The sequence below is a fragment of the Papilio machaon genome, chromosome 13 (genome assembly GCF_912999745.1).
Source record: "Papilio machaon chromosome 13, ilPapMach1.1, whole genome shotgun sequence".
Classification (NCBI taxonomy): domain Eukaryota; kingdom Metazoa; phylum Arthropoda; class Insecta; order Lepidoptera; family Papilionidae; genus Papilio; species Papilio machaon.
This window is the reverse complement of record NC_059998.1, coordinates 864,187-889,884: the sequence shown is the minus strand read 5'-3', so window position 1 is coordinate 889,884 and position 25,698 is coordinate 864,187. Positions and strand designations below refer to the sequence as shown.

The window sequence follows — 25,698 nt, the reverse complement described above, 5'->3', positions numbered from 1 at the left end:
TGTACATATCTAAATCGAAAAACATATTGGTACATAGCGGGATTCGAACCCAGGCCCCGCAGATTACAAGTCAAGTGCCTAATAATTATATATTTTTCTAGTCTAGATTTGGTGTTTTTGATACTTAACACATTCACTGTTTACAAAATAAAAAAAGGGTAACAGCTGGGAGCCAAACCTTTTTATGGTGAATTTTTATTTAGTATATCTGGGAGTGTTTGAACATATAAATAAATTAATAATGTTTTTTGTATTTGAGCGCTAGGGATCATCATTTTGAGCGCTAGGGATCATCATTTTGAGCACTAGGGATCATCATTTTGAGCACTAGGGATGGTAATGGTTTAGTTCACTAATACTCGTATGTAGATATTTGTTCCACGATCGCATTTCTGTGTACTAATATGTTACAATATTTTGACAAAGTCAAGTTTTTCATCAAATTCCAGAATATTGAGTAAAACATGTAAGGATACTAATCAAAACCAGCTTTTATCTTCTCGGTTCAAGATCTTGTAACATTTCATACACACCCACACATACACACACGTATACACACACACACACATAAACATAAACACGTACACACACACGTACACACACATACAGGACATACATATATTTAAAAAATATACTACAAAGTGAACGGTCCCCTCGGCCTCGGGTCAGCAGTGAATGTATTAATAAAGAAATATATTTGACGTTTATCAACACGAGTGGTTTGGCGAACATTAATTTGTAAATAGTGTAATTTTGTTTCCTGAAAATAAATAAATTACCAATTAGCAAAGGTATTTAAAGCTCTTATAGTAATTTTAGGTGGAACCACCCTATTAATTCTGTAGCGTTTTAATAACTCATTGGGCGTTATATTTATAATAAACAGGATGTTCCAGTTTTATTATCACACAAAAATTTGCAGATAATAAAAGATGTTTTTAAAACTAGTGAACCATTAACAAGTTCCGATGTATTTTCGTTCACCCCAAAATTCGGGCAAATATTCCACAATAGTTAAACGTTCACTTGGAGACATTCCAATATGTATAATATTTTTCAAAGAAATTATTATTTTTTCAAAATAGTAGTAACTATAATATTTTATTATCTGTGGTATTCATGAAAACATTCTTAAAAACACCTTTGAAATGTAATGGTACCTTGTAGACTGCTTGTAAGTAACGTAATTCAATTACTTTTAACCACTTGTTTTTTTGTGGTTATTGCAATCATTATTTATGAGAGAAAATATTTTTTTTGAATAACTAGTAGTCGTTTGAATAGAAGTAGTCGTCATCAGCTCGTATTCTTCTCTACCAAGGATTGCAAGCCTACAAGTGTAAAAATATTAAACATTCGATTGTTAGCACACAACGTGGTCATTTACCAGCTTTTTAAATTGTCGCATTGTCATGTTCGCATTATTTACCTATATTTATTTGGGCAATTCTTTTTTACTAATTAATATGGACATTTAAATTCACCAATCGCTATACACTACAATATGTTAAGAATTAATTACGTATTGAAATAGCAATAGAAATTTTCGCACTGTCTGAAAGAATTCTACATTGAGCAAACATTTCAGCATTCAGTTTACAATTCGACATCGTTAGGAACGGACGTGTCTTACAATCTTATCTGTGTTTTCGAGTTTGATAAATATTATACACTATTACAACTTTAATGTGTTTTATAAATATTTATAAGTTTAGAATATAAATTGTATATTTATTCTTAGTTGTATAATATTAAATTTAACAATTGAATTATTTGCATAGTAAGAAATATGTGACGCTAAAATGATTTTATAAATATTGAATATATTATAATAATTTGAATAATGTAATTGGGATTATGAAGTTTTATTTAAATATTGTAAAAGTGAAATTAAGATATAACAATGTTTTGTAATTGGAGTGAACGTATATTAGTGACGTCTATTGTTTTGTTAGGTAAGTATATAATATTTTTTTTAGAAATTTGTGACTTTATTAAGACCTTATTGGGTACGCATACTAAGCTCAATTTTAAGTGTGAAACTAATTTTTATTGTAGCATATTTTTAACCGACTTCAAATGGACGAGGTTCTCAATTGGTCTGTATGCTTTTTTTTTATTACTGCGTAAGTCTGCTCCTGGTTGTCCGAATTTCATATTTTTCTTTAATTCGAAAGGTAGTGGGTGACAATCCTGTTTTTTTTAATTAAAAACTATCCAGCAGTTTTGTAAGAAAATAATTTTCGTCATAGTTAATTAAGTAGAGAAAATAGGTAACTTCAAAGTAAGCATCGTTAAGCGGAATAATAAGAGAGATAAACTACATTAGAACTTAAATCATTTATGAATTGCGTTAATCTTTGAGTAATATTATTTTTTAACTCTGTTATGAAAAAGCAATATTTAATTGGCGACGCCAAAAACAATTGCAAACATGTAGCGGTTAAAAAAAAAGAACATCTATATCATAAAATCAGAATTTAATAAAGAACTAATTTTGTATTCAATTAATAATTCTATTTTCCTTCGTATTTTAATGACAAAAGAATATAATTTGTCTCAGTATCGATATGGAATAAGTGAAAAGAAAACCCAGTAAGTGATATATGGTAAGATGCCCAATAAAGTTGATGTTTTATTTACATTTATGACTTGTAATGGCCAATACTTCTCTTGTAGTTATGTTATCTTGATGTGACATTTTATTTACCAGAACATACATGTGTTACACTGGTTTTACAATATTTTCATAATAGTATATTAAGTATGACATATATAGCTCTATAACTATACGAAACACATATTTTACAAGATTTTATTTATTTGCTAGCTGCGGTCGCGTCTTTGTCCGCACGTAATTAAAAGAATTATCAGCCGATGTGTTCTACATCTATACCAAATTTTGGCGAGATTGTCACTCGTTTAGCTGTTCTGGAGATACCTAATAACAAACATTCATCCATACATACATCTAAACATTCGTTATAATATTAGAAAGAAGTAAGATATGTATACACTTTTAGATATGCCACTTCAATAGTTGAAAAAAGATCTATATACAAGAAAACTCTGAGTTTTATAGTTCCGAGTGAATAACATATGTCTGCAAACATTTGGCATTTGGCATTTCGCCATCGTAAGGTATCCATCACTTCATCTCGTATTGTAGTAAATAAAGAAATTTATGCCAAACTAACCAATGATCAGAATCTTGCTGGACGTTATCATTCTTTTTTAAAAATATTTGTGTTTCTTGTACAGCTTTAGTCAATGCAACGAACTCAAAGTTTACATGATGAAAAATTTACCACACATTCGACGCGCGCTTATTTATCGCGCGTTAAAAATGCGTTCAAATAGAACAAATGCACTTACAATCTGTTCACACGGCAGCGCTTTTAGAACGCGACGCTTTTTTATCGCAAATTTTCAGCGCCGCCGGGTGAATTAAAAACGTTCGTCGCTCAAGAGCCGTCAACGCAGAGTTTTAACGCGGCGTTAAAAAAGCGCCCGAGCGATTGACGGCTTAAAGATTATACTTAATGTTTCCAAATAAATAAATTAAGATAAAATAGAATAAACTGCATTTCATTAACATAAAAAAATATTTTTAAACTTTCGTAGTTATTACCTTAAAGTTCGAAAGAAACTTAATATCAGAGCTTAAAAAACTCTATCATGAAACCCTGTTTCTTCTGAATTTTATATTAACCAAAAGTGATGAAATTTTAAAAACATATTAAAATTATTATTAAAATTAATATCACACTATAGACTTTACATATTTTGAAGATCAGTAACTATAAAAGCAAGTTATACGTCACAAATATAACTTAGTGTCACTTAAAAATAACTACACAGTGAAATGTTAGGAGAGTGTCTGTGACAATTGTTTAATTTGCCACCCGTAGATAGAAAGTCGCGGTAATGTTCTAAAATATGAACTTTTAACAAACGACTAGCTGTTTTCTCTAGCTGAAGGTTTTTGAAAATGAAACAGATATAAAACAAAGAAATAATACGGTTTTAGTACCTAGTTAATCCACGAAATTGAAACTGCCTGTAAAATTAAAACTGAAACGTCTAGTCCGGAAATTTGGAATTGGTAATCCACATCCGTAGCGATGAACTAGTTATTTTAAAACATGTTACATGTTTGTTTTAATCTTTCACGAGGTACATTTTTTTTCAAGTATCGAGGATTTTAATACGGTTTTTAATTCGTAAATGATTAATTATTTTATAACCATAATTTATGATATATTTTCAGCCAATAACATTTGAAACTGTTGATTTCAGTATATTTATGAACTCTTTTGTATACACTGTTTTTTATATTGAAGAAAGCTAGTGCTTGACCACGATCCCACCTGATGAAATTATGATGTGGAGATTCGGAAGAACGGCGAAATTATTTTCAAGCTAGCGTTTGCCCGTGACTCCATCGGCGTGGTATTAAAAAACAACTTACTTAGTAGCCTTAGCGGCATATGTTCTTTCAGACACTTTTCAGACAGACTTTCTGTTCTATATAATATAAATCAAATTTCATCCAGATACATGCAGCTGTTCTAGACACCTTGTAATAAATATTCATCCATCCAAACATTTGCATTTATAATATTAATTAATTATTTATTATATCACAAGTAAATCGTTGTTTTAATTAATACATTAGAAATTCAATCCACCGACGTCCACTCTACATAATTTAAACAAGCTATAGATTATTTTAACACCCTTGTGTTTACTACGTTATATTCATTTGTTTACACATGCTTTCTGCGTCGATTTGATGGATTAACTCATGAACGATATTAAAACAAGAGCTTGTAGAGTACGTAAATGGCTTTATTTGATGGTTTTCATTGTAATAATTGAAGAAGTAATAATATTTTTGTTTATGACTTATATTTTATAACCTTAAAATGATGTTTATAAGTCATCATCATCAGCTCACTATACGTCCCCACAGAGGGGCTCCACCTACCCCAAGTTAGGGGTGACTAGGCCACAGTCAACCACGCTGGCCCAGTGCGGGTTGGTTGACTTCACACATATCTTTGAATTATTTTTTTCGCAGATATGTGCAGGTTGCATCACGATGTTTTCCTTCACCGTAAGATGTTTATAAGTGAATTGGATTAAAGATTTGGATATATATGTCATCTGAATCATAAATATTTATGTAATTTTTCTTGCATTTGATTATCGAATTCATTGGTAACCAACCTATTTGTATTACCGTTGGCTTATAAGACCAAAATATCTCTGTATAAAACATATCGTCATCCCTGTCATTATCTTTGACAAAAAAGAAATAACAATGTTTTTAAACGGCAATTCTGGTCTCAGGAAATCACTGTTAGTGAATTACTGATGTGTAAACAAGCGACGAAAATTAAATTCCTTTAATTAAATAACTTTACAAATACATTAATTGACTTTTAATTAAACTAGAAAGTACGATTTTTATTTTAAGATATAAAAAATAGAAGTAAGCTATAACGTCTGAATTCGAACTTTCCCCGTCACATTGCATTTTGACATGTGTCACCGAGGTCATAGGGGGGGCACTAGCTAACACGTGTCACTTGACCTGGGCGTGGGTCAAGTAATTGAAAGCCATCTGACGAATGACTTCTTCGAATGCGATCATCTCATACTTTGACAATTGGTATACAAACATGAACGACATGCGCCATATTGTTTTTAATCCAAAGCAATATTTCATTTATTTTATTTTATAATATTTTCACGGAACACTTTAGAAATCACAATTTCATAGAATTTTTAACCGACTTCAAAAAGGAGGAGAATCTCAGTTCGTTTCTTTGCTCTTTTTTACTTTTTTATTTTTATTACTTTGTAATTCCGCTTCTGGCTTTTTATAATTCTTTTTTTTTAAGCAGTGCGTGTCATTTGGTACCATTTTTTGGATAATTCGTCTCTTTATTAGAGCTATAAAAAGGCATTTAGATTTAGCTTTCATTACTAAGTCTCGGTAAAATTCTTAAGTTCTGCTTTGGGAACTTTACTTCGTTTATCAGCTTTATTCGGTTAATAATGCTTAGGTAACTTAAAGAATTAGTTTTTTAATGTCCCACATACATTTTATCGCGGCGGCACAACTTTGTACTAGCGTTATCATTGAGTTATAGATGTTCTAATCCGTCAGTCACGAAATGTCAAGCGAGAATTTATTGTTTAAATACACCGAGGAATATCAAAACTGCGCAGTACACAAGTAATTTAAAACAAGCAAAAATATCGTTGCTATACTGCTTATCCTACTTACACAGATTGGAATCATTATCCATTCCGGTCCTATCCTAAATTAATGACGGATAGTAATGTAATATCACAAACCTGATCCTTACACAACTTTTAACAGTAGTTTAGTCCGCAGCGGTATGCCGCTACAGCACGAAGGCTCGCTTAAGCGCTTCAAAACCACGACCACAGAAAACAGTGAGCTTATTGTTTAAATTGCAAATACAGTTTTTGTAGTTCATTATCTTGTGGCATTTTGACACTAAATAAGTAGCTTAATAATTCGTTAATTAAATAATTAGTTCATATAAATAGATATCGATAAATGGTGAGGTTAAACACTTTATCTAATCAAAGTACTCGAAATAGACTGGAAAGTTATTTGTATGGATAAATCGGTAGCCTCGGCGTAACCAAGATTAGTGACCACTATCTAGAGTCCTAGTTAAATGACTGACAAGTTTTGATCGACAGCCCGTAGCTAGTTTTTAATAGAATTTTAACGTGATATTCTTATTGTTATTGAGCGTAACATTAAACCAATCTACTTTGTTCGTTTTCACGAAATTTAACAAATTTCTACATATATGTTTCTCTTAAATCTCGTGAAAACAGACCAATATCTTATAATATACTAGCTTTTACCCGCAACTCCGTCCGCGCGGAATAAAACAAATGCACACAAGATAAAAAAAATCCTATGTCCGTCTCCTAGTTCTAAGCTACCTCCCAATCAATTTTCAGTTAAATCAGTACGACCGATCTTGAGTTATAAATAGTGTAACTAACACGACTTTCTTTTATATATATAGATTTTTTTATAAATGACCCAAATATCTCAAAGAAGTGAATCAAACTTATAGTAACTTTAATTTTTAAACAACTGATAATCTTGTTTTTTTTTTTAAAAAAAACTAAGTATTAGTAAACCATTATTGCCTTTTAACTAAATTAACTCTCGTATCTGTTAATACTTTACACGAACGTATTGTCATACGGCCTAGCACGAATACTTGCGACAAGCGGTTTCGTATCTTTATCGTCAACTAGCTGTCTTCCGCAATTGGCGCGTGGAATTAAAAAAAAACTTAATTAGTAGTCTATGTGTTCTTCCAGACTATGCTCTACCTCTATGCCAAATTTCATCGGGATCCATGCAACCGTTCTAGAGATACCTTAAAACAAAAATCCATGCATCTAAATATTCGCATTTATAATATTACTAACTAAGATTATGTCAACATTAGTATATGATTTTTGGTACGGCGCTGCTTTAATACAAATTATATCGATGAGGTTGGCGATTGTCACAAAATTCGTGCTAAACCCACAGATCCCTTCTCAATAAACTGTGCGCGACTGTACACAGATAGACAACACGATTGATGTTTTTGTATGGTACACACTTTTATTTCAGTTCGAACACATAAAGCTAAATGTTTTACTATCGGACGCACTTTTGTTTGATGATTCGATACATTTTATTCCTAGTACAAGTAATTTAATAGTGATGCCTGGCTCAGGTCAAAGTGTTTAAAAGAATAAAACAACGTTCGAATACAACCATGGAATGATAACTTCTTACAATATAAATAATAACCTAAAAATTATTTTGAGTTATAATTTTTTGAATTTAAGATTTGAAACTATGCATCTTTCTTCTGCTTATTATTGCAACACACACCACTGTTATTCTAAGATGCTCAAATCACAAATTGAAACATCCCTATTTTGAAAAAAACATTTTTGTTAAAGTTATTGCGATTGTGCATTATTGCATAATTCGTATCGCACAATTAAAAAACAAGAAAGCGGAAAAAAATCGATATTACTCGAATCGATGATTCCAAAAATCGGATTTCGAATGAGCAACGTGTTTATCGTAAAGACAATCAATATCAAAAAACTAAACATTTAATCACGCACACAAAGTGACGCATCTGACGAGAGTACGTGAAATTTTATTTTTAACGCAACTGTAAATCTTCGAGATAAGTTAATAACGCACGAGGCGCCGCAACGAGTCCCGCATCGCTCTCTGATGTAGAAGATAACGCGCTACCTTTTTATTGTTATACAATAAGATAATGTCTTTATTTCTTACCTATTAAGTTAATACATATACAAAATCAAGTAACGGATATCTACCGCTTGACACCTGTGGCATAGCCCCAAGGAACGTCGTTTTCCTTTTCATCGATCGTCAAAGAGTCCAGAATTACACAATTGTCGTTTTATTCTTTTTCTATGCTGCCAGTGGTTGGATTTACATTTTTCCAAGATACCTGTATTCGACAATTTTGAAATTAATGTAGGAAAAGTTTTTAAGTAAATGACTACTTTTTGAAATTAAAAGATTCCACAAAATTATGATATTTTATTAAAATTACGTTATTTTAAAACTTCATATTTGTATACAATTAATAATAATACATCAATCACACAGATCAATACATAAATACTAATTTTATATGCAAATAAAAGCTAAAAATTCTCCATAAACGTGCAAAGTACAGTCGACAAATTGCGTTCGTTTCGTGATGTTGAAATTATGAGATACAACGGACATAAATAGGCGTTGGCTAAGTAATATTGTATATATAAATACTTGATCAAGTAAATTGTCTCATGGGGAAAATATGTGGCATAACCAGTGGATCATAACATATAGATGAAAAATAAGTGGATTTCTGAGACCAGAATCCCTATTTATAACATATTATCATATCTGATTTATGTAGAGATTTACTTGCGTTTTTTTAAACTACATCATTTAAGATATTCTAATATTTTTCATAAGTAAAGTAGATTATGTACATATATGTAATCTATATATATAAAAAAAAGTCGTGTTAGTTACACTATTTATAACTCAAGAACGGCTGAATCGATTTGACTGAAAATTGGTGGGCAGGTAGCTTAGAACCAGGAAACGGACATAGGATAATTTTTACCCCGTTTTCTATTTTTTATTCCGCGCGGACGGAGTCGCGGGTAAAAGCTAGTGTTTGATATTTTTTTTAGTATGTCATTGGACAAAGAATCACAGATATCAAGGGTGAATGAAATTTCGAACGCGTCACGTTGACGAATGAAAAAAAAATAACGTAAAAACATTCTCTACAACCATAATAAGCACTAACTGAAACGATTAACCGTGAGTTTCTGAGACCAAAATACATGTTTAATATTTATTTTTATGTCTTTAATTTTCTTTGATAAAACAGAAACAATAATATGTATTTAAACGTGAATTTTGGTCTTAGAAACCCACGGTTAGTTTAATAAGAGATGAATTCTTTATATCGGGAGTTAGTATTTTATACTTTTTATTAATTGATTAGTTATGTATTCATAAAAACAATTACTTGATCAATCATTAGTTTTAGTTCTCAGCAATATAATTTACCGGACAAAGAGATAGTTAAATTAAAATGTTTTTACCTGCCTGTATCTGGTACTGACGTTTCTCTTTATGAATCTAACTAATATTATACATGCGAAAGTTTGAATAAATGGAAAAGTCAATGTTTGGATGGATGTTTGTTATAAGGTATCACCGTAACGGATCAACGGATCACGATGCAATTTGGCTTGGATGTAGAACATAGTCTGTAAGAACACATTGGCTACTAATAAAGTTTTTTTTTATTCCACTCGAAAAAACTACTATCCTATATTTGGACATACTTTCCGTAATATTTCGAAGCTAATTTAAACGAACGCTTCCTTATACATCCCAATGACGACAACCTTCGTAATTTAGTGAAGCCTTGTATACCCAAATTGTTGTCTCAAGGTTCATTCCACGACTCACTTTCGTGACCTTTCACCACTTATGGGGTGTTAAATGAAGGACATTTAAATAGAGATCGTGTCAATATGTTTTTATTTACTTGAGTATATTGTGCGTTTCAGTATTTTCCTAAGTTGCAGACTTGTGTGCCGGTGGCCAAATTCTAGTCCTCTTTCCCTTCCCACCATTCCACCATTTATAGGAAGAGCATGAGAGGGGGGAAATAGATTTGATAGGAGAGAAAATACGAAGGAGAAATGTTCCTTTTCTGTAAGACCACTCCTCAGTCCTGTAAAGGCAGTTGTTCATGGGCAGCGGGAACTTCGCAGTTTTAGTAAACGCAGGTGACCGCTTGTTTGTTTACCATCTTTTATTAAAAACTAGCTTTTACCCGCGACTCCGTCCGCGCGGAATAAAAAAAACGGGGTAAAAATTCTCCTATGTCCGTTTCCTGGTTCTAAGCTACCTGCCCACCAATTTTCAGTCAAATCGATTCAGCCGTTCTTGAGTTATAAATGGTGTAACTAACACAACTTTCTTTTATATATATAGATAGAACGTCTTTTATTTAGACAAATCATTCGTATTGGTTGGTTGGTATATAACTTCATAGAATTGTTTGGTGCTAAATAAGAAAGTCTTCAAGCATTACTTAGCAACACAGTTTTAATTCAGAGACTAATCAATTTAAATTTGGTGTGTTTCTTTAATACGCGTGGATGCTCATTTTTCTTCATACATTTAAAAATAACTAACCGGTTTCATAGTTGCTGCTACAGCAGTTGTGTAATAATATAATAATCAATGAAGGCAAAATATTATTTATACAAAGTTGCCATTGTTTATTACAAACTAAACGAGAACTTTCCCTATTAAAGAGAAATGGCAGAAAATGAGAGATAAATATTTTTAAACGCATATATAAAAGTATATAATTTAAACTAACACAGATAAAATTAAATAACAATCTAGTTTTATATTAAACAAATCGCAACCGACATATTGTAAGTCAACACAGTAATGTTAGTGTCACGGATGTCGACCACTAAATGATTGTGACAACAGCAAAGTTGTGTGACTTAATTATAATTTACAAACTACGTACGGTAAGCGACGCAGTAATGTACAAACATCATGAATAGTGTAAGAATAATATAATCTTTTAGTTTATTAAACAGTTGATTAATGTAGATTTCAAAAGAAGGAAAAAAACTGTTTACTTAATAATTCCATTCTTTGTAATCAAGTCATGGAATAATTCTAATTATAACTATAGATATAAAATATTTTTAAATTCAAAGAAATTATTGCGTTAATTTAAAAACACGTGCAGTCTCAGACACTCAACAAGTTAGTCAATTATCGCAGTGACAACATGTCTCACGTCTCGCGGTGAATTTCCTGCAACAATTCCACAATACGACACCTTGTCCATTTGTTGAGCAAACTTTTCACCCTTGACAATCAAAATGAAATGTTGCAACTGTTTTACAAATGATATACAATTTATTTAAATAAGATAAGTTTATACAACAACACGGACACACCGCTTGTATATAATAAACACATTTAACACGTTAGCTGCGAGGCCATTTTGGCGGAACTTTCAGCCAGTGCGTTTGAGGTCTGTTCGTGGCAAAGTTGAACTTTTTTCCAGTGCTATTGAGGCCTCTCCTGCCTCACAAAATTATGTTTTCGAAAAACATTTTTAAAAAGTCCAAATTAGACGATATTTGCTTGAAACTTCACTCTTATGAACTTAAATATGTGCATAATATGAATCTAGCTTCGCCTGGAGTTAGGACGTTTCGTTAATGAAAAAAGTAAAATTAAAAATTTGTCATCGGTTCTGCCTCAAATCGCACTGAAAGGAAGGTCAATTAATGCCTCGACTAGTGATGGGATTAAAAGAGAGTTGTAGTTACGATAAATGTTTATTGAGTATTAATCACTGAAAATGTTTTTCATTAAAACATGGTAAACAAAAAGATTTGTCACACTGGACACAAAAAGTCACAATTTTTTTAGTTTTCTTAGCAGCTTGCGTGCCATTCAATGTCAATCTTAATTTTTCGTAGAAACCTACGCAGCGCTTTCTTTGACCACCTCTTTGGAACAAAAATGATCAGCACATCTGCCGATAGGAAATCTTGAAATAAAATATATATTTTAGATCTCTTGTGTGTGTGTGCGTGCGTGTGTGTGTGTTTGTGCATGCGCGTGTGTCTGTGTGTGTGTTTGTGTGTGTGTTTGTGTGTGTGTGTGTGCGTGGCTTTGTCTGTGCGTGTACTTATCCGTTCATCGATTTTAGGCATATATGGTACAAATTATGCCTTAGCGCGTAGTTATTTTACTATACCTGAAAGGAAAGGAAATTTCCTTTTTTTTTTAATTTGAGTTTTGTTGTTTATTTTGGATTTCGTAAGTGTTTTTGCGTTTACTTCTTTTTTTTTTACTCACAAGTGTGTTGAAAAACATCGTATGAGGGAGCATGATGATTGTTGGTCGCTCGGTTTTCTTGTAGAGGTCGCCTTTGAACAATGCCACCTCGCACGCAATAATCAACTTTGCTACCTAGTAGCATAACATACTAATATATGTCTTGTTTGCGTTTACGTTACCGCGTAGTACATATGTGAGAGTGTGTGTCTGTCTGTGTGTATGTATGTATGTACCTAGGCTTACTAATTTCAGTATAGCAGCCGTGGCCACCGAAGAAACAACTCGAACTTTCCAAAAGAAGATAAGACTTCCTACTATTAAGGAATCTGGAATTGTAAACCAGAAATATAAATATAACAGTAAAATATATGAGTAATAGGTACATCAAGTTCCATACTGCAGCATTAGCAAAACAATCCACACTTAAAAAAGGGCAAAATTGCAAAGGGGATTTTTGTTATTGAAATATTGGATTTTAGTCATGGTGAGACGAGAGCAAGCTTTTGCTCTCGTCTCAGCGAATAATCAGCAAAAACATTTAACTTTCTCTGTACAAAAACGATGATCAGCACACAATGGTAAAAATTGCCACTATGGACTAAACTTCGAATGGAACTGTGACTTGCTTAAAATAACAGTGAAGAATAATCCGCAACTGAGCACACATTTTAAGGCAACACCCATGTGCAAAACAAAATAATGATGATAATTGAGTATTGTTAGTGGTGAATGTGCGTGCGTGCGAATATTATATTCAGTATAAGACGTATTAATCGTGCTATTTAAGTAGAATTAGTTAATAGTAGCTTGGCTATTAGTGTTGTGTTTCTGGCTCATAAATACATTCTGTGTCCGATTTATGCACTTTTGGTTCATCATAGACACAGGCCATCCCCTTAAAATTCAAAGTTGCAGTAATTTAGGTTTTGTATGGTATAAGTAAAATTTTTACCGAGGTCAACATAGTTTCTTATAACTCCAATAAACATTTTCAAATAAGTCAGGTGAGTACTTCATCTGACTTATTTGGTATTATTGGTTTAAAACGTTAAGGATTTTAAAATAAAGTTCTACGCTCAATCTTTAATAAATCCTGCCAAAACGTCCTCGAAACTCGAAACGTTATCGAAACTTTCCACAACACTAAGCTAGGATGCGCGGTGCCCGCGCCGCCCGCGCTTCGTGCAGAGCGGCCATGAGGCCTACAAATTTTGAGATAGATTTGACCTCAATCCGCACTAGGCGTAATTAATTTCATTTCAGTGCGGTTGGGGCCTGTAGGACCTCATTTTTATCTAATTACGCCATTGGGCTAGATATCGCAAGAGAAACATTTCTATATATTTGACTCTGTCGTACTCATAGAAATACTGATCTAGTAGCCTCCCGCACAGAGCGAAACAACCCGATTTTGACTGCCGCACCAGCGAGAAGTCACGCTTTGGGCCTGTTCTGCCTCAATCCGCAGTTAACGTGTTAAAATAAAATTAACTTTTCGTGGAAGCGTATATTGAGAAAAGACCAGAAAGAAGAGAATAGAAAAGACAACTAAAAATACAATGACATTAGGAACGTGTTCTTTTTTCTATATTTTAAATTCTTCTTTTTTCTTAATGCCATTTCACCAAAAATATGTAAAATCTCCTTGAACACCGCTCTTGCTTCTTTTACATTCTTACATCTGTGCATACGTGCACGTCGATTTCAGGTGGTCTTAATATTTCAGCTATCTGGACGGTGAAAGTTCGTCTGGATAAATATTTCGGGAGAAAAGACGGCGACACCACCCAAAATTTTCGATTACGGAGGTTCTTTTGGCCACGCTAAATTTATTATAACGAATTGAAAAAAAAATATTATAATAACTGAACTGCATTTTGTTGTAAGCCGAAAACATCACATAAATATTTTTAATCACCTAGTAATGACACCTTCGAATTAAAAAAAACATTTAAAATTAATTATATGCTACATATTATCATCTCTTATTTTTACACTATATGCAAGATATAATTTCTTATTGTAATTTAAAAATAAACGAATTACTAAGAATAATAAGAATAAAGGAGGAAAATGTACAGAAAATAATTTATAAAACATCGTCCATTCATCACAAAAAGATAATAGACATAAATAAAACTTCTGATCGCATTTTTGTGCAATCATTAATCATACGATCAGCCAATAACAACATTGCGAGGATACTTGCTTTTCTTACACTGAAAATAACCTCTGCATCTCTGACGATATTCATGTAACAAAAAAAATAACTTTAAGAATGTTCATTACAATTACGAGGTCATTGAACTTTTAATATGCGATTTTTAATATCAGAAAGATATTTCTGATATAATTTCCGACCTTAATTGCAAGTCGTAAACTTTATCAGTCAAACTTTGATGTTGACGTATCGCTTGCTTTCATTTTTCCATCGTCTATTTTACTGATTTTTTTTTTTCTAGTAATATTTTTTTATAATACCGCTATAAAATCTGTTTTACAAGAAAAACAAATCAATGTAGTTACGTTTCTCGCTAACTCAAATATGTGCTTTAAATAAATTAAAAAGAAAAATCAAAAGCGTAGGCAATCTATATCAAGGAAAGAGGTATCCATGGAATAGGAAAGAAAGACAAATGGAAAGAAATTTTAGCCTCCGAAATCTTAGTTATTTTTGGTTGAGCTAGCACAGCATTCGCTCTTGTATCGCTCGAATATTTTCGACAAACACCTTCGTATCGTTATCATCAATTATATCAAAAAATTATGAGATTTTTGATGTACTTTACGCCCGATAACATTTATTACAAATTTAAGTACAAATTTTGGATACGATGTCGATTTACACAAATATTCGTGCTAGGTCCACATTCAGCAATTACTCTAAAAGAAACACGGCCTCCGCAATATTGCGGGCGATCTATCAAACGCCTTATCACGATGATATTCGATGTCTTAGTGATAACAATTTTAATTGACATAACTGGTGTTCAACGTTTTTTACGTGCGCAACGAGTAGCCTAATTATTGTGAACAGCTTTTAATAATCTGTTTTATTAATTTTTGTTCCATTGTATACGTCAAAATTATTTGAATTTTATACATCATAAATATTATCAACCAGTTGTAAAATTCACTATGAATTAAGGTCGTTTGATGTCATTACTGTGCCTTCCCCAAGCAAGCATTTCCCGCCTTTATGACATCACTAGGTGTCACCCGCGACTCCGTCCGCGCGGAATTAAAGAAAACATAATTAGTAGCCATGTGTTCTTCCAGACTGTGATCTACATCTTTATTAAATTTCATCGAGATCCGTTGAGCCGTTCTGGAGATACCTTCAAACAAACATCCATCCAAACGTGCGCATTTACAATCATCATATCAGATTTTATAGATTTTAACCTTTATATTATAAACTAGCTTTTACCCGCGACTCCGTCCGCGCGGAATAAAAAAAAAAAAAACGGGGTAAAAATTATCCTATGTCCTATTCCTGGTTCTAAGCTACCTGCCCACCAATTTTCAGTCAAATCGATTCAGCCGTTCTTGAGTTATAAATGGTGTAACTAACACAACTTTCTTTTATATATATAGATTTCTGCAAATAATAGCTTTGCGTTTCATTTGCTCGTTTCATTTAACAAATGAAAACGAGGAGCAACAGAGGCTATCGATCACTATATCATTTGATAACAATCGAATTGAAATACAATTATTATCATTGTGGATTACCACACGGATTCCTGATACAAAATACTTTCAAGGTAATGACAATTTTCTTTTACCAATCCAAAATCTAGTAATTTATCTAATATTAGGTTAGAATTGATTAAGTTATTTTCGATAATGAATAATCTAATTAATGTATTTTAAAATTTGTCATCGCACAAGAATTTTAAGAGTACACGTAATTTACTTTATTACTTATATTTTTAAACAACTAAATTATATGTACGTACTGTGATTAATACAGAAATATGATTATTGATAATTTAGTTTTTAAATGCTTTTATTTTATTTAATGGTTTGGTTTTATTTAATTTAATTTAATTGAAATTAGACTCAAGTCCTATTGATACATTGATCTGAAATTATGTACACATCTGTACTTCTGATGACAATACGAAAATATATGAAAAAAAAAACATATTTAATAGTTAATTTTTTTAATAATTAATTTATAACTTGTAATCTCTGTATGTTGTTATTATAAATATCATCTTGCGAAGTTTAACAAAGGGAAAGGGCATGACAATTTACCGAGAGTATAATACGGTACGTATCTATTATTTTGCTGCACACTGGAAAGTGGAATATTTTACGTGCATCAGTGTTACCATTAAACCACAATGTGAGTGTCTTCAAGAGGAGTGTAAACGACGATTATAAAGTTATAGCACTTTCAATTAACTACCTAACCACTTTATACAAGATAAGATGGTAGCGAAATACGTGCATTGTTAATACTTCACGAATCATTTCTTTGGTTAATTATTAGCAAAAGAAAATAGAATAATCTTTGCACTCATTAGAATATTAAACAAAAGGTGTCACTTACGACTCCGTCCGCGCAAATTAAAAAAAAACTTATTAATTAGCCTATGTGTTCTTCCAGACTATGTTCTATATTTGTGCCAAATAGCACCAAGATCTGTTGAGTCATTCCGGAGATACCTTCTAACAAACATTCATTTATCTATCCATATAAATTTTCGCATTTCAAATATTAGTAAGAATTAAGTTTTTAAAACCTTATGCGCCGACCCAACGTCACTGGGATATGGCCAGGGAGATTATGATTATTTTTCATTTAGCTAACGTTAAAGTTAACATAATTGCCGCCACGTCAAAATAATATAAAGCATTCTTTGATGTTCAACATTTACGACGTAAATAAACATGAACAATGATATAATTTCGTAATTGTTAGATATAAAAGCAAACAAACTTTTACGGTATTATACGTCAAGGGTGTTCAGAGGTCAAAGACACATCAAAATATAAAAATAAACGTTTCATTTTGTTTTAAAACTATAAATAAGGATTTATTTTTGATTTCACCCATACAGATGATTAGAACAAATGTGTTTCAAATAACTTCCCCGTTTTATATATTTATAGAATAGTGTTATGTGTAAGCTATAAATCAAATAGACACATTATGTTATAAAAAGGGCGCATCTGTAAATTTCGTATATCTTTATGATGGTAAACTGACATGCGTGCGGTCACTTGACGCCGCGTTGCGAAATCCCAGTCGGGAACGGTCAATGCCGAGCTGTATTTACGTTGCGATGCTCCATTTACAAAGCTCAGTAATTAGCACATTTCGAAGAATGAGCTGTATAACTGTTATTCTGAAATTAGTAGATTATCTTTGCACAATCTGAAATGGTTAAATCAAACTATACATTAAAGTCTGCTTACTATGAAGTTGAACAATATATGATTGGTTGAGGTACTTATGTATAATCTTTGTTCCAGTGGGGAGACCGGCGCACGGAGATGTCGTGGGAGGTGTGTCCGTGGTACTGGTCCAGACTAATATCACAAAGTTAACCGCGCGTGTCATACACGCGGCTGGCTACCACTTGCACCACGTCGAACATCTGTATGTGTGGCTTATGGTCCATAACCAATACAGCTTTACCTTTTTAAGTATTTCTGAATTAATTTATAATATTTATAATACATTATTTACAGATCCATTATGGACGCACCAAACTTGGAGCACATCGTTGTTGAAGATCTGAGCAAGATGCCTAATCTTAAGTCATTGTTAGTATTTATTATTATATAGTAGTTGTATAGTATGGATTTAGATGACTTTTAGTAAAATTATTAAATTCCGTATTGCGTCATCCGTTGCTTAGCAACAATCCTAACCAGATATCGTAAACATTTTTATCTCACATAAGTATCAGGTTTATAAATTTAAATCTTTTATCTTACTATTTGTGTAAGATTTAACATTATTAATATTTGAACCAACTATAATACATCAGCAAAGCAAGAATTCTAAAATTTCCTTCTGGACTACGAATAAAAAGTTTACCGATTAGTTGTCATTCGTTTTGTATTCTTCACCTGAGTCATTGCAATTTAGTCAGTCGGTTTTTGTCTTTATCAAATAATGTTCTAATCATGGGCTTCGCCGGTCAATGATCTAGGCTAGGTATAGAGGGTCTAGAACTAGTCCATTAATGTGATATTAATCTAAATGGTTTTTATATCTAAAATTTTTCAATTCTTATGAGGGGTGGAGGGGCAAGAGCACCTCCCTGTCCCCATGGCAACGACCATGATGCTTATTATCGGATATCCTTAACATACAGGTTATAGGAAGTGTTTACGTTGCAGATTCATAACGCAGGCGCCGCGTCTACACCGCGTGCCCACGTTGCCCTCACTGCCAGAGCTGCGCACTTTGTACGTATGTATATTGCTATATATGTTTGATTCCACCAAATATATTTGTGCCTTATAAAAGGTTTATTACCCTTATTTACTAATGCAGGCTACATACATTAGGGGTTTGACCTCATATGCATAACCCACCCTTGCGTGTGGGCCAAAACTGTATGTATACTATAAAACTCCGCTTTACCTGCAAAGTATGACGATCAAACAAGCATCATCAACTTCAGTATGTTGTATTTGTATACCCGACTTACATATATGATAAGTGAACTTTGAATAAAATTGTGTGCATGAAAATGGTCAAAGCAATAAAAGAGTAGTCGAATTAATAATAGAGAGAGATAAATATATATGTTTAGCATGCACAACATATGCAATACAAATGTAATTTTAATGAGAATTAATATTGTATAGCATAATCACAACATCAGGACTGGTGGAGGTGCCCAATCTGAGTCACGTGCACGACACCAACAAAGTGAACACCTCTCTACCTTACTTACAAGCCATGTAAGTTAATACTTCTATATCTTTAAGCACTTATAGTAAAAATGAGTAATAATCGCAGAGATGCAACTGGAGGTTTTAGGAGTGATTACGTACCTTTATTAAGGCAGTTAACATAAGGGCAGGGAAGCAGTGTTATAACAGAAGTAAGGCTCCAAACAATAACACTACTGTCAAGTACTGCAACACACGAATAAAATGTTAAGTAACCGATTCGGTAAATTAAGATAAAATAAGTGATTGTCCATTTAATGATTATCAAATTCTGAACAAGAAAAAATCTACTAGTCTTCTAGTTATTTAAAAAAAAAATGGGACCCATCTGCAAGCACTTCCTTTCGATTAAAATAATTTTTATCCAAATCGGACCACCAGGGGCGGAGATTCGCAGTAACACACAAAAAAAAAAAATTCAGTCGAATTGATAACCTCCTACTTTTTGAAGTCGGCTAAAAACGATGTCTCTTGTTTTTCAGTGATTTGGAAGGCAACCACATCAAGCGGATTCCTCCGCACGCGCTGCGTGTCCGCGCTGACCAAGTGTAAGTTAATAGGTATACACTCTTACGCTACTTTATTTCATTTTATTTATTAGCTGTATTTTTTAAATTCACTTACATCACTTTTTATGGTTCTCTTTATTATTGAGTACTACTGCTGTTTGGTTTGGATTTTAAAATGCAATTTTTATGTTTACAGTTAAAAAAAATCTATATTGATTTCAGTTCATTGAATTACAACTTAATAGAAGAAGTACCTGCGCACGCGTTTAAGAACGCACAAATATCAAAATTGTAAGTAAAGGATATCCATTATTTGTTAACTTTGCGTTTCGTCTGATGAGTGTGGTGCCGGAGGCCTAATTTTGGTCCTCTTTCCCTTCCCATCCTTCTCTTATAAGGAAAGAATGGGAAGAGGAGGTGGATTGGATGGGAAGAGGAGGTGGATTTGATGGAGGAGGAGATGCATAGGAAGGTTAAATATTCTCTTTTTGTGCGTCTCCTTCTTCATCGATTGAGGGTATGCAACTCATCTGCAATTGCAAATGTCTATGGGCAGCGGTCGCTTCGTCATTTCGACGAATTCATGTGGCCGCTTGTTCGTTTGCCACCTTGTAATATAAAAACTTTACATTTCAAGAAAATTTCGTATTATGTTTGTAGACAGTAATTGTTTTAACTTTGCTAACTTAACTAACTCTATAAAGGAATTAAAATAATATTATATCTCTTACATACTGCAACGTTACACTTTTCAATAATTCTGTAAAATGTTAGCAGTGTAATTTTAAATAGTGAAAATTTATTCCGGTATATTTATTTCAGGAGTTTCCGCGGCAACTCCAAACTGAAACGGTTGAACGATTTAGCATTCGCTGGAAACCTTTTATTACGACAGTTGTAAGTTATTACGAGTACATTTTTGTTACATTTATGTGCAAGTTTAATCTTCTATTATTGTTAATTTTATGTAAAGAAACTCTTTCATACTTATTTGCATCGTGTGCTTAGGGGATAGTTAATTTTTTATTGTATTTAACTTGTTACAGAGATCTCAGCAGTACCGCCATAACTTCTCTTCCCACCAAAGGTCTAGAGAAATTAGAAACATTAAGAATAGAAAAAACTCCTTCTCTTAAATACATTCCATCTATTTACGAATTTCAGGTACGAATTTTAAAATTAATTATTTCATATCCTTTACATCATTATTTTTGTTACTAGCTATCGCCCGCGACTCCGTTCGCGCGGATTAAAAAAAACTTAATTAGTAGCCTATGTGTTTTTTTAGACTATGCTCTACATCTATGCTTAATTTCATCGAGATCCGTTGATCCGTTTTGAAGATACCTTCAAATAAGCATCCATCCACCCAGGCATCTTAACGTTCGCATTTATAATATTAGTAAGATTTTATAGTAGAGAGAATTATATTAGTAGAGAGAATTATAGTATTTTATCCTCTATAAGCGAAAAAAATATCACAGTCCCTTGGTTTTTCGCTTAACCAGGTTTGACTGTATTTATTTCTTCTCTTATATTATTTTATGTTGTAAACAGCATCTAGAAAAGGCGTTTCTTACTCATCACTTCCATTGCTGCGCGTTCGCGTTCCCCGAGCGGCACAATCCTGCGCGACACGCATTGTATGAGACGCAAAAGGCTATAATGGCGCAGGTAAGTGCAAAGAAAAGAATAAGACCTTACCCTAACCGCAATCGTTGTATTTTGTATGAGAAATCTACACTAAGGGTGTCTATACTATATGATTAATAAACTACTCTGAATGCGGTAATTAGCGAGTGAAAATCTCTGAGATAGGAAAGGAAGTATATACACTACTTCTAGATTTGAGTAAATTGTCTATTTTCTATTCACAGAAATGCCAGCAAATGTCTGCATCAAAAAGGCGACGGCGGTCATCGAACTCTTCCAAAGTATATAAATTTGGCGTCGAAAATGCTCAAGAGTAAGTTCCTATCTTCTTATTTGCATTCAAAAAAAATTAATAAAGAACAAAGATGTTTTCGAATTTACAAAAACTCAGTGACCATCGGTGCTACGACGTAGCATAAGTTGAATAAAACATGAAATTAAAATTAATCAAATAGCGTTTATTACTTTATTAGCTGTCGCCCGCGACTCCGTGGGATTAAAAAAAACATAATTACTTATTATGTTTCTATGTGTTCTTCCAAACTATAATCTACATTTATGTCAAATTTCATCAACATCCGTTAACCCATTCTTGAAATACCTGCAAACAAACATCCATACATCACATAAGAAGTAAGATATTATTTTTAATAATTATAAACGTTCTCTAGGACTGTTATCGACGATGCGACCACTAGTGAGGAGTACGATCTGGGTAGCGAGGAGTACTCCTCCGACACGGGCAGCTTCGAGGACGAAATGCAGGGAGACTTCCATGAACTGGTCAATGACACGCTCTCGCACGGCGTGGCTTACTTCGCGGCTTGCGGTAATTTCAGCTTGAGGTAACTTAATTGTACTTAAATCCGTAAAACATTGTTATGAATTTGTAGGAATCTACGGTATTCTCTCTCCTTTTCGCGGAGGACACTCTTTCAACTAGAACTTTTTATATGTTTACTGTACTGATAAACGTCAAGGAATAAATCGAATCAATAAAGTGTGATAATTTCATAACTATGTTATTTTTCAGCCGGCGCAAGGTAGAATGCACACCACTACCAGATGCCCTGAACCCTTGCGAAGACGTGATGGGATGGTCGTGGCTGCGAGCCAGCGTGTGGCTGGTGATCGCGGCCGCCGTGGTCGGCAACGTGGCCGTGTTGCTAGTGCTGGTCACCAACCACGCCGAGCTCACCGTGCCAAGGTTCCTCATGTGCCACCTCGCCTTTTCCGATCTTTGCACCGGAGTCTACCTCCTCATGATTGCGGTTGTCGACCTCAGGTCGTACGGGGAATTCTTCAACTACGCGTACAGCTGGCAGTACGGCGTCGGATGCAAGATAGCCGGCTTTCTTTCCGTTTTTTCCGGGCAACTCTCTGTCTTCACCTTGACGATCGTTACCCTGGAGCGATGGTTTGCGATCACATACGCTATTTACTTGGAGAGGCGAATCTCGTTGGCCGCTGCAGCGAAGATAATGTTCGGGGGATGGCTGTTCTCTCTCTTTATGGCGAGCTTACCCCTGGCCGGCGTGTCCGACTACTCCTCGACGTCCATCTGCCAGCCGGTGGAGAGCGTCAGCGTGGGGGACGCTGTGTACCAGGGCTCCTTGTTCCTCACCAATGCCATAGCATGGGTGACAATAGTCGTGTGCTACGTGCAGATATACAGGTCTTTAGGCGGAGGAGGCGAAAGTTATGGAGGAAGAGGCGCGGCGGCGGCGGCCGAACGTCGGATAGCGAATAAAATGGCATTGTTAATAGGAACAGATTTACTCTGCTGGGCACCGGTCGCTTTCTTTGGCGTCACAGCCCTAGCAGGGGTTCCTCTCGTCGATGTTAGCCATGGAAAGGTTTTGTTAGTATTTTTCTACCCATTGAACGCTTGTGCGAATCCATTCCTGTACGCTATCTTAACGAAACAGTACCGTCGGGATCTTATAACACTGATCGCGCGCACGGGCAAGTGCAACTGGCTGATAGAGAAGTACAAGCTGGCGGCCACCCCGCCCCCCACCGCGCAGACCAACCCCTCCGCCCCCGCGCCACTCATGCCACTCATAGATTACAACAGGTCACAGTCACAAGTCAGCAAAGAGAATGGAGAAGTTGTGCTTTAATTATATTAAGTCTATGTTTAATGTTTAGGATTAAATCTAGGGTAAAAATATTGATATTATTATTATACTATTATTTATTACTTTTAATTGTTTTATTATAACCTTAGATACAACTCCGCTCTATATTATCCTGGATCCTCAAACTAGTCGCAATGTGTATGGCAAGGACCCAGCTCAGTGACTTAAGAAACATTGTTAGATGACACCATATGGGCATTAGACAACATAGGAATAGTTAGGATGTAAAGTAAAATACACAAGAAAAAAAACAATTAAGTACTTTGTGATAATATGTTGTGAATTTAATTTTCCACTTACTTCATTATTGTATTCCAACAATAAATATCCATATTACTAAATGCTCTCTATTAACTTAACAGGAATATATGTGAATTTTCATCCAGATTATTCAATACAGTATTATTAATATACTCCACAACTAATTTGTCACCTTCGACTAAAATCTCTTTTTTTATTAAATCGCTCATTTCCACATCCATCTTCAAAGGACTTATACAATATCCATCTAACTGTCTGAAAAGTCTCAGTTTGACATCTCCGGATTTATTGTTATCATTTCTAATATTGCAAGTATCACTAATACTATCCAGTACTCTACCCAATGACCACTTTGAACTAATAAATATTGGAACAGTATCTTTTAAATCCGGATCCAAAGTTAATGTTTCAATTAATTCCACATTATTAACATCTGTAATTATTTTTATAGGTTTCGCATCCATATTTTCAGGTTTCTTAATAGCGAAATATAATCTTTCTGCAACTGGTATTGATTTAGGTCCTAAGGCCTTTTGTTTTATTCTCATGAGATGGATTTTTGTTGCAGTTTTAACTTTTGCCGATGATTGTAGAGCTTTTCTTATGTTTTCTGTTATCTAAAATAAATATACAGATAAGAAATTGTTGTAAATTTTTTACAATTTTAGAGTTTTTCTTATAATAGTTTACCTTTTGCTGCAAATGTTTGTTGGCTTCATGAAATTGTTTCCTCGGTGCTTCATACTGTTCTATTTTCATTGCCATGGTTTCATCATCTATTTCAGGGCATGATCTAAAAGAACATTTAATAGATTTACTACGTAAGCAATAAGAACAAACAAAACGAACATTATCCTATATAAATTAGCAAATTCTTTAGAAAAACATTTGACATTTGACTATAGAAACTTACGGATGAAATCTATGTTCGATGCAATAATGTTTATTACATTTGCTGCACAACATCTCATGTAAATTTCCTTTTTTACAACCTTTGCTTGAACATCGAAATATTTCATCGTCATTCTTTAAATTGACATCTTTAGGTTTTGGAGCCATTTCACAAAGACCTGAGGTACAATGTTCACCAAAGTGTTCGCGGCAGTATACCTTTCCACATTTACATTGCAAAGGTAGAAAGTCTTTTTGTTTACATTCTTCATTTTGGCAGTGCTCTCCGAGTGAGGGAAATTCCATTTTTATGCTTCCAAGTTTTCCGCTATGTTCAACAATTAAGGTTGAAATTGGTATTAGGAAAATAAATTAAAATTTAAACAAGTACTAACAATGAAACACTTTTCTTTGTATAATTTCATTAAATTAAAAAATCAAAATCATGTTATTGAATTTGATAACCATAATAAACATAACCTAAAATGTCTTGACATTTTATTTGACAGTTTGGTATTGTTCAGAAAAGACGAGAACGGAATACTGATGTGGTTTTTGTCGATTGTTTCACGACAAAAAAAAAATAGGAAACAGTGCTTAAAATTCGGCTTTTGTTGATTTATATTTGATTACTGAAATAATGTGACTAACGACGATTTATGAATGTTTTGTTTTCTCAAGTAATTTAAAGTTAAATTGCCGAAACCCAAGATTGTCGGTTGCAATTTGTCTCCTCCTGTTGTAACCTTGATGACAAAACCAAACTACTATTATAAATAAAACAACCACATTTTCACTGAAACATTTT

At 33.5% G+C, this 25,698-nt stretch overlaps 2 protein-coding genes across 2 annotated transcripts in view; one reads left to right on the top strand and one right to left on the bottom strand.

The window, feature by feature from the left end:
* Nucleotides 1–23,720, top strand: part of LOC106719292 (lutropin-choriogonadotropic hormone receptor) — a 31,570-nt gene extending 7,850 nt beyond the window's left edge. Inside the window, exons 2-13 of the mRNA XM_045680668.1 lie at nt 17,999–18,125; nt 18,218–18,292; nt 18,875–18,943; nt 19,349–19,444; nt 19,918–19,983; nt 20,167–20,235; nt 20,767–20,841; nt 20,991–21,108; nt 21,502–21,618; nt 21,822–21,910; nt 22,269–22,442; nt 22,631–23,720. Coding sequence (XP_045536624.1) covers nt 17,999–18,125; nt 18,218–18,292; nt 18,875–18,943; nt 19,349–19,444; nt 19,918–19,983; nt 20,167–20,235; nt 20,767–20,841; nt 20,991–21,108; nt 21,502–21,618; nt 21,822–21,910; nt 22,269–22,442; nt 22,631–23,720 — 2,165 coding nt within the window. The remainder of the gene's footprint in view (nt 1–17,998; nt 18,126–18,217; nt 18,293–18,874; nt 18,944–19,348; nt 19,445–19,917; nt 19,984–20,166; nt 20,236–20,766; nt 20,842–20,990; nt 21,109–21,501; nt 21,619–21,821; nt 21,911–22,268; nt 22,443–22,630) is intronic.
* Nucleotides 23,721–24,087: 367 nt separating this feature from the next.
* On the bottom strand, nt 24,088–25,348 carry LOC106719318 (AN1-type zinc finger protein 1). Its single transcript, XM_014513631.2, has 3 exons — nt 24,913–25,348; nt 24,690–24,792; nt 24,088–24,616 (listed from the first exon to the last, which is right to left on the bottom strand). Exons 1-3 carry the CDS (start codon nt 25,194–25,196, stop codon nt 24,089–24,091), a joined length of 915 nt encoding a protein of 304 aa, XP_014369117.2. The 5' UTR covers nt 25,197–25,348; the 3' UTR covers nt 24,088.
* Nucleotides 25,349–25,698: the final 350 nt, after the last annotated feature.